Source organism: Candoia aspera, chromosome 8 (genome assembly GCF_035149785.1).
Source record: "Candoia aspera isolate rCanAsp1 chromosome 8, rCanAsp1.hap2, whole genome shotgun sequence".
Lineage (NCBI taxonomy): Eukaryota > Metazoa > Chordata > Lepidosauria > Squamata > Boidae > Candoia > Candoia aspera.
Genome location: NC_086160.1, coordinates 63,212,658 through 63,230,444, shown reverse-complemented (window position 1 = coordinate 63,230,444; position 17,787 = coordinate 63,212,658). Strand labels below are relative to the sequence as shown.

General features: G+C 38.3%; 1 protein-coding gene across 2 annotated transcripts in view; it reads left to right on the top strand.

The window, feature by feature from the left end:
- CCSER1 (coiled-coil serine rich protein 1) overlaps positions 1–17,787 on the top strand; it is a 511,517-nt gene that overhangs the window by 133,633 nt on the left and 360,097 nt on the right. For both annotated transcript variants that reach the window (XM_063310081.1, XM_063310082.1), the window contains exons 2-3: positions 731–2,067; positions 4,803–4,990. In XM_063310081.1, the coding sequence (XP_063166151.1) occupies positions 774–2,067; positions 4,803–4,990 (1,482 nt within the window). In that variant the 5' untranslated portion in view covers positions 731–773. The remainder of the gene's footprint in view (positions 1–730; positions 2,068–4,802; positions 4,991–17,787) is intronic.

Sequence of the window (17,787 nt, the reverse complement as noted above, 5' to 3'; positions counted from 1 at the left end):
TGGGATTTTATTGTAAACCACCCAGAGTCCCTCTTCTGGGGGAGATGGGCGGTGGCTAAATTTGAGTAATAAATAAATAAATAAAAATAAAGTAGATTCTGGGCTATGATACATGAACAGGTAGTCCTCATTTAGTGACTGCCTTGGATAGCAACCGTTCACAGTTATGACGGTGATGGAAAAGTAACTGTGTGACCAGTCCTTGCATTTATGACCTTCACAGGTCTGTAAAGCAAAGGAAAGCTGAAGTAAGATCAGAAGCACAGGTGTGGTTTCACTTAGTGACCACTTTGCTTTACAACTGAGTTGCCAGTCCCAGTTGTGTTTGCTACACAAGGACTATCTGTAAGTTGCAATTTCACTTAGCAACTGTTTCACTTAATGACTGAGTTGCTGGTCCCAATTGTGGTCACTAAACAAGGACTCCCTGTAGTCTGACATGAACTGCCATTTTCTAACTATTCGTTAGAAACATTTTTTCAGCAACCTGGTTTCAGTCTTATATTACCTCAGAAATGTGAGGTGTTTACCATAATACATAGAAAATTTGATTGCACTGTGATTCTTTCCGGTATGTTGATTCTGAATGCCCTTTCTGTATGTCTGAAATTGATATGTGTCTATGAATGTGTTGGTCTTTTTGCATATTAATAATATTAATAATAATAATAATAACAATAATAACAACAACAACAATAATAATAATAATATCTCTCTTCCATCCAAACAGATTTTAATATTGACTGGGCCTAGCCAAGCACAACAGGGTCCTGATGGGTGACTCAGGATCAAGGCGTTCAATCATTGTGTCCCGTTTGCCAATATTCCGGAGAAGTATTAACCGAAGACATGATTCCCTCCCGTCCTCGCCAACTTCCAACAGCACTGTTGGCGTTCACAGCTCTTCTCCCTCCAGCACCAACTCTAGCTCAGGTAGCACAGGCAAACGCAGGAGCCTCTTCCGCACGCCTTCCATTAGCTTCCACCACAGGAAGGGGAGCGATCAGAAAACTGAGTCTTCGTGCCAGAATGTGGGCATTTTGAATGGTGCACAGTCTAGCCACAATGCTTTGCAAAAGTTCAGTTTGGAGGAACACGTGAAGAGCAGAGGGAGGCATTCAGTTGGTTTTGGAAGTTCTCGAAATAAAAAAATAACAAGGTCCTTGACAGAGGACTTTGAAAAGGGGAGGGAGCCGTCCACCAATAAGAATGTTTTCATAAATTGCATAAGTTCTGGGAAGAATGAAGGTGATGACTCTGGCTTTACAGAAGCCCAAAGCAGGTCTTCTGTTAAACATTCCTCAAGGAAACTTCTCCCCAAGTCCTTTTCAACACACTACAGATTCTCAAAGCCAGTCCCTCAGAGTCAGTCAGTTACCTGTGTGCAACCAACTTCTGGCTTGTTGGATATTAAATCCAGTGTTGAAAGTGATCCTGTGTCTGCAAAGTCCTCTCCTTCAGAATGTATAGGCAGCTCTTTGCAGTCGTCGATGCTTTCCACCGACCTGACAACTGTACAGACGCCATCTGAGTTTCTAGCGTTGACTGAAGATTCTGTTTCTGAGGTTGATGGGCTGCTCACCTGTGGAAATGTGCACCCAGAAACCTTGGCCCACAATGTGTCTACCTCGCAAACTTTTCCTAATCCCATTGCTGCTGCTGCTCTTTCAAGGAAGGCAAACCTTACAGAAAGTATTTCCCCTTGTGCTGAAACTTACAGGGCTAGAAATGTACTGCTCAGTGAAGCCGGTGCTTTCTCAGAAATCCTTGATTCAAGTCGAAAGCATACAAAAGTGTTATTGCCAGAGCTCTTTGCTAAACAGACCAGCCATCCAGAAGATGTAAACTCAGGAGCTAAAGCACAATTAAAAACCTTTGTCTTAAACAAGGGAGAAATAACCGAATGTTCTCCAAGAGCACAGGGATTACAGAGGGACCAGCAAAAAGCAAGAGTATCTGAACATGTTAGAGAAACCTTTCCAGGAACTGAAACTAAGATCACTCCTCTGTCTTCTGAACTTCAGTCCTTTCAAACACAGCAGGGAAATGAAATAAACCATGCGAAGGGTACGTATGCTCAACCACTGCTGTCTTCTGAAAAATGTTCTTTTTGAAAAACTTTGTGCTTGCTTCTCAGTATGCATGAATAATATTCAGATGACACCATTTATGCTTGGCATGTCATGAAGATGCTGCTTTTTGGGTCTCCAAGTTACTGGTGAGAGATCTTATAAATGAATGATCAGTGATACTTTCCAAATTATTAGGTTTTTTTTTAAAGACACATAGCGATGAATGCTATTACTTCCTAAAATAAGCATTCAGGAAGTTTTATTGAAAGCCCTTCCTATTTATGCCACCTGTTGAGTCTCATTCAAAATCAGACAAAAATTCCTAGGAGGACATCAGAGGCAAATTATAGTCAAAAAGAGATCTGACTCCCTTCTACCTTACTGTGGTTTGTAGTACAGTGAGTTTCTATTTTAACATATCCCACAGCTTTTTAATTCCATCTTCTTGCTTGTCTCTAAGCTATTTTTTTTCACTATGATGATATTTCTGCTTTAGTGATCCTGTTTCACCATTTTTTGCTCATTGCCTCTTTCCATACTCCTTAAAATTCATTAATTTTGCATTTGTTACATGTAAGTTCTATGCTTTTTCCACCTTCATCAAAATGGATTCTTCCATCCAGATTCTAATCAGTTCCAGACATGGTTAGACTTATGAGGTTTACTGAATTGCAGATATTGAGAACATGGTCCATATAAATAACGGTTTGTGTAGAAGGCCTGGGAGTATGTATGCCAATGATCTCTTGTGATATGCTAATGGATTATGTGTTGAAGATTCCTAACTGGATCTTAGTCTGGAGATCTGTTATTACTATTTTTTTCCCCGATGACATATTCCAGTGTTTGTAAACAATGCATTTTATGATTTATAGTAATAGAAAAACAGATCTTCTTAACTTAAACTGCATAATAAAATCACTGAATGGAGAAACTAATATGCAAACATCAAATTCCCGGGATGTTAATCACTACATTTTAAGCACATAATACTTAAAATTAGTATGTCAGGGCAGCTGAAATATGAAGCTGTTGTGCAGAAATTTCTTACCAAAGCCAAAACCCCCCCACATTGTTTACTTAGTCTTATGGATAGCTACGTTACTACCAACAATGGCACAATCCATTTTCAGAGTTTATAGATCATACTGATTTCCTCAGCTGAGTGTACAGAATACCTTTGATGCCTAAATATGATTGTATGTTCATCTGGTTTATGCATACAGTGCGATAAAGTAGATTCAGTAGAAATAATAAAAGCTTAGGGCAGTAATATGATCGAAGTAGTCCCAGGCATATCAGTCCAAAATACATTTTCATGGAAGTGAAGGTGAGTTTATGCAATCATTTTTAAAGGAGAAAATAACTTTAGAAGTTCATAATTCTATGCATATCATCCTAAATCCTCTAGTGAAATCAAGGGGATATAGAAAGTGCATTGCACCCTCTCACACAGTAGGGGTGTGAATACTTTGAAAATTGGAGTAAGTGCTTTAGACTTCATGTGAACATCACACTTCTCTGTTTTAAGGATCCCAAGCACTTCTTACAATCATCTTCAAGCATGGACAGTCCTACTAGAGAGCCAATGTGATATATTAGTTATACTGGATTAAAACTGGGAAACTCAGTTCAAGTCCATCTTCAGTCATCTCACTAGGTAACTTTGGGGCAGTGACTATCTCTCTGTCCAACCCACTTTAGAGGATTGTGTTTGGGAAAAATTGGAAGAGAGAATGATGTGTATGCTTCCTTGAGGTCTTGGGGGAAAAAAGCGGGATATAAATTTATTTATTTATCCATCCATCCATCCATCCATCCATCCGGTTTGTCCCTGCCCATCTCCTCCCATCGGGGGACTCTGGGCAGTTTACAACAATCAATTCAAAATTGAATAGAATATAAATAAATGATTCTTGTTGCAACCTTTTCAATTTGGTGAAATTCTCTAGATGTGTTGGGACTGCAGCTACAAAATATTCAGGAAAGATACTAAGCCGTGTTTGGAGAAAACAAGGAGCTAGAGTTCCAGTATGTATTAAAGGCACTGAGTTGAAGAAGGCTGCACTGTTGCTTTTTGCCATCTTCTCAAGAAATGACAGCAGGGTTTACACATTATGTTAAGCCATGATTTAATTTTAACTATCTTTTTTTAAGAAGTCACAATGGCTGAGTTCATAAATATTATTAAAGCTAGTTCATGGAACCTTTCAGCATGTACTGGTGGTTCTTTCCACTGTGATTAATTGATTGAATATGTGCCATTGAGTTGTTTTTGACCCCTATCAACCATATCGATTTTCTCCATGATTATCTATCCCCAACTTGTTCTTTGAAGTCTCCCGCCAGTGCACTCATTGCCAATGTAACCTAGTCAATCTACCTCATTGCTGGTCATCCTCTTCTCTTTCCCTCCATCTTTCCCAGCATTACAGCCTTTCCCAGAGAGCTGGGTCTTCATATAATGTGTCCGAAATAGGATAATTTGAGCCTGGTCATTTGTGCCTTGAGTGAGAACTCTGAGTTGATTTGTTCAATGATCCATTGATTTGTTTTCTTAGCCGTACGGGCCAGGATTTTCTAATAGCTATGCAGCAAACCAAAATCAAGATTTAACTGGCTGCAGCTTAGTCAACTTCCAAATAATGCACCTTTGATTAAAAGAAACATTTCTGAATGTTTGCAGCATTGATGATGATTGTAAATAAGTATGTATATCTTACTTCACAGTGAGTCTTCCCAGTAGTTTTAGTCCATTTCGAGAAGGAAGATTCATAGAAAAGCGTCTAAGATCTGCCTCAGAAGGCACTGCTGGGAACAGCCGGATGATCTTAAAGCCAAAGGATGGAAACCCAGAAGAACTGAATTGTTTAAGAAAACAGAGAACAAGCTCCTCCTCGTCTAAAATGAATAGCTTGGTAAGTTTGCAAAGTGTCAAGTAGTTATTGCTTCTTTCCCTCTTGTTCTTTATGAATAAACAAAATCTGGTAGCATAAATGAAGTTTTCGTAGTGTGATGATTTCCTGAGCCTGAAGTAAGTTTGAATTATGGATCCCAGTTCTTTATTTAAAAAACAGTTGCATAACTATGGACAAATTGGACAGTTACAAGCATAATGTGCTTTGGAGCTATGCTACAGGAAAAGCTGAAAGCACATGTTTTATCTGTAGAAAAATGTCCATATTTAGTCTGGAGCACCTCCAGTTTAGAATATAACTGAGACATTGGATAGTTGATGGAATTGATAATATGGATGATGGACATGTATAAATAGCACAGTGTCATAACAGCAGTCTCCAGGGAAGTATCTGAATCCAGTGGGAGTGTACTTTTATATAACAAATCATGTTTCAACTTGGGAGGGGTGATAAAAACTTCCAGATGATGTTTGAGTCACTGGTGAATATAATAGGTTATATTGTATATATAATTCACAAGTCTCTTTGACGTTCTCTTCTTAGAGAAAAATAAGAGGTTAGTTATCTAGTTGAATGGAAAGAGATTTCAGTGGAGATGTGTCCTTTATTCCATACCTGTTTCCTACAGTAGAATTTAAGGAGAGAAGCTGCAGTGATTCTGGTTGAATCTCAAAACTAATGTAGGTATAAGCCAGAAATACACAATCTGAGGCCTTCACACAACAACTGGCCCTGGTGGTGGGGGCGTGGGGGAACACCTTTGAGTATGGTCTTCTAAGATTTTCAATTTTTTCCCAGATTATAATTTGAGGTGACATAAGATAAATGATTAAATAACTGACTATAAAGAGTAATCATATTATTATATACTTTTATCTATCTATCTATCTATCTATCTATCTATCTATCTATCTATCTATCTATCTATCTATCTATCAATCAAATTTTATCACTGCCCATCTCCCCCCAAAGGAGGGACTCTGGGTGGTTTACAACAAAACAAAAGTTTAAAATTCAGCACCACTGTAAACTCAATACATATAGTATAAATACAATAATAAATAAATAAATAGACAATAAAATATATAGATAGCATACATATACAAATAAAAATATAGATAGAATAAATAGACAATAAAAATATAAAGTGTAGTGGTTACATTACATTAAATGGTTAAATTAAATTAGTTTTTGCTTTGGAGTAGCACTTGTTGGAGGATGGGATTTGGAGAGCAAGTATAGTCAATGATTTGGAATAACATATGCCCTGGGTTTGTGTAGTGCCTAGGTTTCAAAGGGAAAAGGTGTTTCAGAGCATGTGGGGATGCACATGTCACACCTCTGTACCATTCCTTAAAGCAGTTGTGTTTTTTTTCCTGGGGTTGTACTGCAGCTGAGTGATTCCAGGAACAAAACGTCACTGCTTTAAGGAGTTGCAGGCTGATGTTACATGTGTGTCTCTGCACTTTCTGAAGTGCTTTGTTTAAAAATTGACCTGTATAAAGTTGCATAAATTCTCTGGGGTGACAGCCTGCTTCATCCAGTGCTTCTCTGGTTAAAGAGGACTAGAGGCTGTATGCCACACAATCCAATTTCTCTTTGAATAGCTGGAGGTCCATCTATTGTATTATATAGGCAAAAAGAAAACTGAGGTAAAACATGGAATTGAAAATATAACCAAGCCAAAGAAAGAAAACTGCACTTTAGTGAAGTCTTCGTGGTATTCAGTCATTTTCCTGAAGAGGGCAGTGTTGCTTTTTTAAACCGCATTTTTGTAGGGACAAATGTAATAGCTAAGACATATCCAATTAAAGTTATTTTTCAGGGTGGTGTTTTGTGTAAAGGAAGCTTTGTAGTCAGTAAGATGGCCTTCAGATACAAAAGAAAGGGAGGTCATTGAGGTGCTTTGTATGAGGGTGGTGAGGGGTCACGGTTCCTTGATCCCATGCTGTTTTTGCTGCACCTTGAGTGACCAGGGAATGACTAGATCCAAAAATACTGTAGATATAACTCATCTTAAAGACTGTTAAGCCTTGAATAAAGAGAGCCAAGGAGAGAGAAGCAGAAATAAAACAGTATGTAATTAATAGCCTTTTTTTGGAAGCAGCTCAAAGATCAATATATTCTTTCAAGAAAGTTTTCCTACATAGCTGTTGCTCTAAGTTGAGATGAGGGTTCTGTGCATTTATTTATTTATTTTATTTTATTTTTCAAATTTCTATCACCGCCCATCTCTCCCGAAAAGGGGACTCTGGGCTGGAAATCAACTGCAATTAAACAAACCTTCTTCCTGATATGATGCAGCTCTCTATGTTTTTAGCCCTTTCCTAGAGGGAGTTCTAATTTCATTTTTGTTGTGACCAAATTATCCATTATGATTTATTTTTTCTTCTAGGAAAGGCCATTGATACTATTCAATGCCACCCTACCTCTGTTTCCATATATTTACTGAAGCTTTTTGTTTCTTGCCTGCTTCTGGTCATTATATCACAGTGATTATATTTGGCATTCACATCTGTGTTTTGTCTTTTTCTGCTTGAGCTGCTAAGCCTTAGCTTGAGTGATTTCAAAGTAAAATTAAATCAGGCTTCCAAATAGGTGCTAAACATTTTTAAAACTTACGTTGGGAATGCTGTGCCTAGACTGACCCTGTTTTCTTTTAAAAAAACAAAGTTATTTTTAATTGTCATCCCTGCAGTAGCTTCCTTGTTCCATAAGATGTCAGTGTTGCTCTGTTTGACCAGAACTAAAAATATTATTATTGCAAGAGAGCTTGCTCCAGGAAGCAAAAAGATATTATCAGTTTGAGATATTCTGAATTCATTGATTTGGGCCACTTTCCCGTCATTTCTGGTTAATACAGTTTTAGAAAGGGTGGATGTCAAGGATAAACTGGGAAAAGAAAGCTTGGTTGGGGTTTCATATCCAGACAGCAATTGATCGTAGGATTTTTCAAAAGTATGTTCAAAAAGCAAATTAAGTTTAGGTGTAGTATCAGGAGCAAATATTGTTAGCAACCTACTCTTTCCATTGCTTGGAGCCTCCTTTGGCAAAAATATAGTGGAGAAACCTGTTCAGTTTGCATCGTAATGCAAATTTACTTAATTTTCCCCATTCAGACTTACCGACCACATTGACTGTGAACTTTCAGAATTTTTTTTTTTCTTTGAATGCCAGGTTGCATTTCAGTAAAAGATTTACAGTGAAGGAAATGCAAAAACAACCATATGTAGATTGATGAAAATGATATGTAAATATGCAATATCTTAATGGAATTTGCTTGCCATGTATGTATGTATGTATGCATGTATGTAATAATCTCATGTGGCGCAGAGTGGTAGGTGGCAGTATTGCAACAAAAACACTCCCCATGATCCGAGTTTGATCCCAGCGCGCTAGATAGCTCAGGTCGACTCAGCCTTCCATCCTTCTGAGGTCAGTAAAATGAGCACCCAGCTTGCTGGGGAAGGTGATGACTGGGAAAGGCAATGGCAAACCACCCCTCTCTATAGTCTGCCAAGAAAACATAATGAAAGCGGCATCTCCCGAGAGGATCAGACATAACTCGGTGCTTGCACAGGAGACCTTTCACCTTTCATGCATGTATGTATTACATTTATTTATTTATTTATTATTCAAATTTTTCTACCGCCCATCTCCCCCAATAAATATAAATATTTATTACATTTATATGGCCACATACTCAACAAGAAGGATACACAGGTGGCCAAAGTAACAGCCCGCTTCCTTGGGACTAACAGGTGCAAGGCCTCCCCTCCCCCGCCCCCAGATAACCAAGCAAGACTTTGCTTCAGTCTTCTTGCACAGTTGGGAGTCCAACTCAGAGTGGATCTGAGTGGATCTGAGTGATTTTATCCATCAGTTTCCCCTCCAACTTATCTCAAACAGGTCTGCCAGCTGGCAATCTGTAGCTGCGATGTAGTAAGATAATTACAAGGTGATCCTTAATAAAGGCTCTTACCAGTATTCAATCAGATTCATTCCTCAGTGTCCTTTGGTACAGTACTAGGTGTTTCTTCTGCTGCTTCATCTCCAGGAGTTTTTGAACTGTTTGAGCTGCATTTGTGTGTTTTGAAAATCAGGGGGCTTTCTGGTATTCATGGATTGGGAGAGACCACATAGGTATACTCTAATCCAAGGCTGTTGTCACCCTTCCAAGCGATGACTGTGGCATCAGAGTCTCAGTGGCATCAGAGTCTCAGATATAACCTCCAGCTCTTTCTGGAACCCCAACAGGATCCATTAGGTCCCTGGGGCACACTGAATGAATATGTTTACATACAATTGGAAAAATGTGCAAACAAATTGTTATGAAGTATTGTGCAAACTTTTCAAAAATCACTTTAAAGGTGGCAGAAACAGATGGAATGAAATGAATGAAGAATGAGAAAGTTAGCAAAACTAAAACCGAGGTTTTTTTTTTTCTCTTTCCCACTGTAAGTCTTTTTAATGAACAGAAGAAAAAAAAATCATATATTCTCCAGTCAACCACCATTTTCATTTTCAAATTTGTATTTTTAGACCGAAGGCCCATTTAAGGTAATAAAGAGATTCTCTACAGTTAGAGAAAAAAGTACCACAGAGTGTAGGCCCTGGTTCTTTCTCTCTGTCTCTCTCACACACAGAGAGATACATATTCTCACGTTCTCTCTTTAACTGATGTTAGACAGATATAAATAAAATCATTATTTTAAAAATAGGATGTAGGTATAGTAAATAAATTAATTAAATGTAGAGGAAACCCCCTACTACCTTAAGAAAGAGCATCAAACAGAACTTTGCAGGTCCTCTTAATCTTGGAAGAATGCCTAATTAATTAATCAAAAAAGCATAACTGACTAATAGCTCAACTCCCAGATGTCTTTTGAGGAGCATTTATTGCATCCTTAAATATATACCCCTCTACCAACACATTGCAAGATTGATTTCTAAAAAAAGCATGGTCTTCAGACACAGAAACAGGTTCTAACCTGTTTAGAGAGATTTCAGGTAGCTACCCATGTTTCCAGAGCAGGGATAATTGTAGCCAGACTGGCTGTACCTTTGTGGTTCTTTTAGAAAAAATATTGTTTTTTTTTTCCTGTCATGGAGGAATAGCTACTAACCTTCATTGTGCAGAGACAAGCTTGACAATTGTTTACATGGTGCCTGTTGGAGCTATTGTGCATCTCTGTTTATTTTATTGTAGTAAATTTATGCAAATAACTTATGCAAATAACTCTGGGCAGCTGACAACACAAAACCAAAATAAAATGGCAAAAATGCAATTAAAGACAAATAAAATAATAATAACAAATACAAAAGCCAGGTTATATAACAAGCAACTCATAGCCCCAAATGTGCCCATAATAGAGCATCCAGGTTTTCATAACCATCAGGGCCATCCAGGTCTCAGGGGGTCGGCTGTTCCGTAAGGCAAGACCACTGGCCCTATTTATATTTATATTCCTCCCACCCCAATTGATGAGATGTAGCGCTCTCCATAAGATAGTGATTTCACCCTTCACATAGAAGCCTGTCTTCAGACAACTTGGCATCTTGTATTCTCTTGGAGGAAGCGGGAGGATTAACCTGCAAACTGCTCTAGCTATTTTTCTATCAAAAGGGAACAGTATTCTCTGGCTAAGTATAATGCAGACTCTGGGCCTTACTGTTTAATTTGGCACAGCAATTGCTCACGTTCTGATCATATAAGCATAAAGTTACGACAAAGTGATAGACTGGGGCTTGAGTGGATGCATTTTTAATTGTAAGATCAGCTCATCTGGTAGTGTTAAAGTTGAAGTAAGATCCTGTAGAAAACTTGAACATTTCTAGTTTGGTTGTACAGAGAGTCTTCGCTTAGCAGCCACAATTGGAACTGGCAAGTTGGTCATTAAGTGAAGCAGTCGCTAGGTGAAACCACAACTGTCCTTACGATCTCACTTCAGCTTTGCTTTGCTTTGCAGACCTGCATAGGTTGCAAAGTTACTTTTTTGTCACTGTCATAACTGTGAACAGTCGCTGTTTGAGGCAGTCACTAAATGAGGACTACCTGTATTTTCAAACACGGCTGATAAAAGCTATGCCTGCAACTGATGGAAGTCTTTGTACATGATGATTTCAAGAGTGTAGTTGTGTAGTGTGGAGCAGATACATTGTGTCATAGGACAATACAATAAGAATCTTGAAGGGGTATATTTTAGCAATAGTTAGTTGCAAATTTGGTCTTCAGCATCTCCAGATAGAACCAGAAAATACATTTGAGTGAAACCTTGTAGGAGGAGTAGGTATTTGTGACCTTCTAAATATTGCTGAACTACAGTTCCTGGTATGCTTCTCATGCTAGCTACGTGTGCAAGGGGTTATAGTTTAGCATCATCTGAAGGGGCAGAGGTTCCCTCACTTGCCTTAGGGAGTCACAGTCAGTCAGCAGTTCAGTGGGTCTTGGCTCAAAAATAACAAACCAAAGTTTTCTTGGCCAGCAATGGGCTGAAATTTAATAGACTAGTATTCATCCAGTAGTAGTATCTATACCATACTGTACTACTGTAATGGTTGCCTATCCTAAACACCATCAGACTCATAAGCAGGACCACAAAGATATCTGATTTATTAAAGAATAGTATGCAGGTTCACAAAGAAAGCTGAGAATGGAAAAAGTGCGCCAAATGCAAACTAAAAACCCTCGGTACAAACGAGATCCCTCCCCCAGTAGAATCTTCCCAGGCTCACAATCCCAGGTGCTCCTAACGGCTCCTGATGGTCCGCGGGAAAAGTCCTTGAGCAGAGCACATAACCCAAACACATTCCATTGACATGAACATAGAGATAGAGCTTGGCACAAGGTTTCCCAGTAGCTCCCTCCCAACAGAAACACGCATCAGCGCCATGGCATGTGAAAGGTTACGATGTACAGTGCACATTGAAACAGTGAACATGACAACTACATCCTGTAATGTATGCACTGCTTGCAATAAAGCTGGCTGGGCTTCTGTGGGAAAGCAATCTAATGTGGCTATGGTCTGCACAACAGGAGATGTGCCTGCTATGTTTTCATTATTCTCTTCTAAAGTGGTTTGAAATTGGAATGGGATAGAGATTTGCCATTTCTATCTCACCTGTTAGGACAGGTCTAACAGGAAAGGCAATCTGATTATTGTACCAGTGACAGACCTAAAAGAACATTTCAAATGGAGAGGGGGAGAAAAAAATGAGGTAATATAAGGCAAATTGTCTTCTGGGCATCCAAAATGTAATTCACTAATTATAAACATAGATTTATGAAAGCAGGGTTCAAACACACCTGAAAGGAAGGGGCAAGGATCCAGATAGACTACACTGATCATAATAAGCTCTATTTTATTATTATTATTATTATTGTTTTCTTTCACATTGTTTAAATAAGAAGAAACAGGACACAAACCTAGGGGGATGAGTGTTTATTCTAGGCTGAATAAGAAGCTTTGATTCAGTCTTGGCAGTAGCCTTGAAGTTTATGTAGGTAAGAGAGAAAAAAAAATAAAGCTGTGGGATGGAGAAGTTTTATTAATGTTTGATGTCAGTCTTACATACTGTTTAGCATGCTGATAGGGGCCTTGAATAACAAACAGTGGCTGCAACATTGTAAACATTTGTTAAATGTTACCCTAGTTTCTTGAAGCACCTTTATTTTGGTACAATAGGAGATTGGTATGGTCTGTTTTCTAAAAACATTTTAAAAATCCCATTTTTCAATATTTAATTTTTCTTAATCACTTCCAGCTGGGTGTGAGATAAAAGGTATTGTAATTCTCTGTTCACTAATGAGTTTATTTATATAGGGAACTTAACTACTGTTTTGCCCCCTCTTTCCTCCTTGTTTTTAATTACTTATCTGTAAGCTAAGGTTTGGTCTTAGTTGCTGGTAGTTCAAAATTACTCCACAGGTACATGAAAAATATGCTATAGATGCTTTCAGAGGAGTAATGGCGGATGTTTTAAAGTGTGGTAAACCAGGGCAACATTGAAATAGAAATGCCTCTTCTGCTTCAACAGATTATCTACTAAGTAAGGAACAGTTCTCAGTTCTTTCCATGACTTTATTCTTGTTTTATCAATTAGGAAATACGAATATATGACTGCATACCACATTATATAGAAAAATAATAGAGGAGCTGGCAGGACACTTATTGTGGGAGCAGAAGATTGCTTATTCTGGCATTACAGTTGAATAGAAAACGGTCTTTAAATTCAGGACTTTTATTTTGTTTAGATTAAAAGAAACATGACTTGTGATACCAAACATCAGAATCTATATATCATTTATGCCTATGAAGAATGATATATTTGAATGACCTAGTGATATATACATACTTACCCCCACATACTTACATAAACAGAAAAATCTGGTATATAATTGCTTGCAGAATCATAATCATTCTTTACTATTTTAGTGAAGGCCATTCCTGGATTTGTTTATCACTGTTGTTGTTGTTGTTATATTTTAATAGTAGAATGCTATTAATGAAATCTACATACAGTCTCCTATCCCCAGATGATACCTTCCAGGTTGACTGGAAGTAAGGGAACACAGTTTTTCACATGATCCAGCACATGAATAAAACAGAATCCCAGTTCAAGATTATTATTTTTTTAATTTTATTTATTTGTATTTCAAGTTTAGTCACCTGAATCATTTTCAATAAAGCTTCCCTTGAACACATGGGAACTGGAAAGAGGAGGGTTTGGGCTTTGTGAATAGCCAGACTTTCCACTACATACTGAATGCTGGAATGGGGCTAGTACCTTCCTAAAGATTAGAATAAATATCACCTTCATTGAACTGAAATGTAGTTAAAGAAAAAGTGGATCATAGAAGAGAATATATATACAGTAGCTCAGGGTTGAACTATGGAGTCCTTGGTGGGAGCTCCTTCTCTGAGGAAGGAGAGAGAAAGTTCTCTCAAGGAACTACGAAGGAGAAACCCTCACTCCCACCAAAACTGGCAGGCAAGCTACTGCATATAAACAGAGCAAACCCTTACTCGCACTGATGATGTGACCTAGTTGAGTAATGAAATGTCTGCAAGCAAACAACCAGGCTCAGAGAGCACCAAGGATTCCACAGTGGATCATATTAACATGGCTGGGAGAATGAATAGGAGCTAAGGAATTGTTTGTCCTCTCAGCTTTTGGAGGGCTGAAGCCCTGCTGCATGCAGCACTTTCTCCTATGGGCCCTTGCAAGAAGAATTAGAGGAAAGGATGCAACTTCAGCCTGTAAAACAAAATGGTTCCGTTCTTACTGTAATATGAACAGAAACATGATATCTGTTACAACTCTCCAAGGTTGGGGTGGAACTGGGATGCATGAGTATTCAAGTTAACTGTTAGGAAGGCTTGAATTCTTGAGCATATGCAACTCTTTGTGTGATGTTTGCCTATCCGTGATGCAAGACCCAGTGCTTTCCTTATACTGTTAATGAAATCCCAACTCTCCCTCTGCAGACACCTTATCCATCAGAACTGAGCCTTTTGCTAGTAAAGAACTGCAATGATTATTTTTAATGTCTCTGAGTAGCATTTCAACTCAAACTATTGATTAGATAATGAATAAAAAGGAAAGCAGAGCTCATAAAGTAGAGGTATGATATCCTGTTGCTCAGAGTACAGTAAAATATTTATTTGCTATCAAACAGATAATGGACACTCATTGCTCTGATAAACACAGGGAGGGAAAAAATGTTCAAGTAACAATTCAGAAAGTTGAATTTATATTACAGCGCTTCCTGCCACTGTAGAAAGAGGGACTGAATAAAGAAAGGGTAAAGAAAGGAGAGGAAGAAATTTAAACAACTTGACTAAATCAGAATTGACAACCAAATTCATTTAAAAAATGATGAGACAAAGAAACTGATCAAAACAAGCTGCTAAATAGTCCCATTCCAAAATAGTTTTCAGTGGGAATGAAATAAAATTAAGAACTCCTGAAGAGGTTTCCTACTTTTGAATGGATGGGGCCATTTTGGCTACATACTGGAAGGATCCACACCCAGGAATGAATTTTGTCTGGGAATTCTTGAAATTGTAGTCCCAAAACATCTGAAGAGCATCAAGTTGGAGAACAATGCTTTGTATGGTCCAGGTATATCAGACTTCCATAGAAGTCTAAACTTCTAGAAACTTAGAAGAAACCGAGCAAATAAAATATGACAAGTTTCCAAAAATTAAAAGGAGGATCCTTTGTTGCTGTTATTCTCAAGAAGAATAAATTCATCTCTCTTACTAAATTTGCAAAAAAAATCATTTTAGACAAAGGAAGAAGGAACTTACAACAGTTGTCTTGGTTCTCATGGCTGCTGAGCCAACTGGATAGATTAATATACAAGAAAGCCAATTTTGTGTATCCTCTAGTATCTGGCAATGAGACATGAATACTTAATAACCATGGTGATCCACTGCTTTGTGTAGGGAAGAATGAATTACTGAATTCTAACAGAAAGGGCAGTGTATATCTTTGCTTTTCCTACATATCAGCATTCATGTTGTATCTATCTCTAACTCTCTATTGGTGTGCCTGTTCAGGAATATCAGTAATCTTACAGTACTGGATGTGAATGGATGATTTGGTCACCATTTCTTTGGAAACTCAGGAATAAAGTTATTGCTGCTGGTCAAGCAAGATCGTAGTTGATATAGAGATCAAACCTCATTACAAATTCATGAATGAAGAGGGAATTGGGGAAGAGGAACAGGAAGACAGGGAATGGGAATGGCACTGTTGGATAGAGTTGATGAGATCCTTAAAAAGAATGAGAAGCTTTAATAACAAAAGACAATGTATGAAGTGGGTATGAACATGGTGGAAGCAAGGATGGTTTGCAAGGATAGAAAGATATGGGAAGCTCTGTTTCCTTTTCCTTTTCTTATTTCATGCCTTTCATTTTGTTGGCTTACTGTTCCTTGCCCCTTTTCTGTGCTTTATATGACATTGTGCTCCCTGAAAGAGAATCTCATGATATGTTAGTTATTGGGATTCTGGAAAAAGAGGAGTGGGGAAATGCCTCTCCATCTGAAAATACCCCCTTTGTTACCTCCTACATAGGTTATTTATTTGGAAGGAGAAGTTAACTGTACAAAGGAGAAGAGAAAGTAGAGACTGTATAAATGTTCACAGCACTTGTACTCACATTACTTTTACTCTATGGACATTGTAGACTCTGAATATTGAACCCAAAACTCTAGGATTGAAGAACTAAGAACAACTTATAATGAGCAAGGACCTGCTCTCTCATCCATGATTCTAAAGCAGTGATCGGTTCACACACAGCGCTAAACAATAATGAAATGTATACTATTGGTATAGTGTGTTGCTTGGAGCAATTCTATTTTAGTTTGTTAACCATGGCTTATGGCATACTGAAATGTATGCACCCAGCCACTTATGGCTTTTCAACAATTATGGTAAATCATGGCTTAGCATGATGTGTGAATGCAGCCTCTGTATGCTAAATATTTTAAGCCTCTTCAAAAACATTAAAGTAGCCTACTCCACAGTTCCCATCATGCCCAGCCATAGCTGTAGCTGGTGAGTGATGTAAGTTGTATTACAACATATCGGGACAGTACCACATTAAGGAAGACTGCTAAAAAGGATTCTTGAAGAATTACACAATTCTGTGTGAGAACTTAGAGCAGTGTTTCTCAACCGCAACAACTTTAAGCTTTCAGCTGGCTGGCTGGGGGATTCTGGGAATTGAAGTCCACACAGCTTAAAGTTGCTGAGGTTGAGAAACACTGGTTTAGAGGCGAAGACTTCCTTTTTGTAATTTCTTAGCTAACTAGAAGCAAGTGCAATGAAGCAACTTTCATGAAAAATCTGAACTGATACTTTGAAATGGTGAAACATTCCTTGCTTGGAGTGTTCCAGTAAAATACCTTTGTTTCTTTCCAGGGTTAAAATTATAGTGTTTTTCCCTGTCTGCTTTTGCTGTCTGGAATATCTGCTGGAAAGCTAATTAATCTTTCAGGCCTACAAATTTAGAGCCAAAATGAGGCCCGTGTGTACTTACGTTGGCTTTTTTTTTCCATTCCTATTTTTAATGAGCCTGCACCAATTGCATTGGTGGGATTCTAAATCATGACTGATGCCTTCATGATTAGTAAAGAAGCTTGCAATCATCCAGGGAGATTGTGTGGCTGGAAGTCTTCGTTCTTTTCTGTTCAGGCTTTTTAGTTGAAGTGTCCTACCAAACGTGCCCAATTGGGATGGTAGTAGTATCTGCAGGGATCACACTGAGAAAATACAAAAGCATTGCTAATTACAAAACAATCAAAGCACCAGTCCCCAGGCTTGCTGTGTTTGCTACATACTAATGATTTTTTTTTCCCCTAAGAACTCTTTCTGTTAGTGTATGCTACTTTTTGCCCTGAGTATTTCACAAGCATGTTTGGGGTTGACAATATAACACAGTGGGGTAATAGATATGCAAAGTGTTTGCTTAGAGCCTAGTATTCCCCCCCCAGCCCCCCCAAATGCTAATTCTTCACTTTATGTTATTCACCACATCATAATTCTTTCCACTGTTGTGGAAATTTTAATGCTCATGAGCTGGCCATAAATCTTGCAGTATGCAGTGGGGCACCTGTAACAAAGGGCAAAGAAGATACTGCATGGTTTGCCTGTCACTAAGTTGTGGGCCCAGTGAAGCTTCCTCATTTGACCAAGTTGATTCTTGATCTACTGACCTGTATATGAAGGTGATTTAGGATCTTCCAAACGACAGCTTCTTCCTCTGGGGGAACTGCTCTTTCATA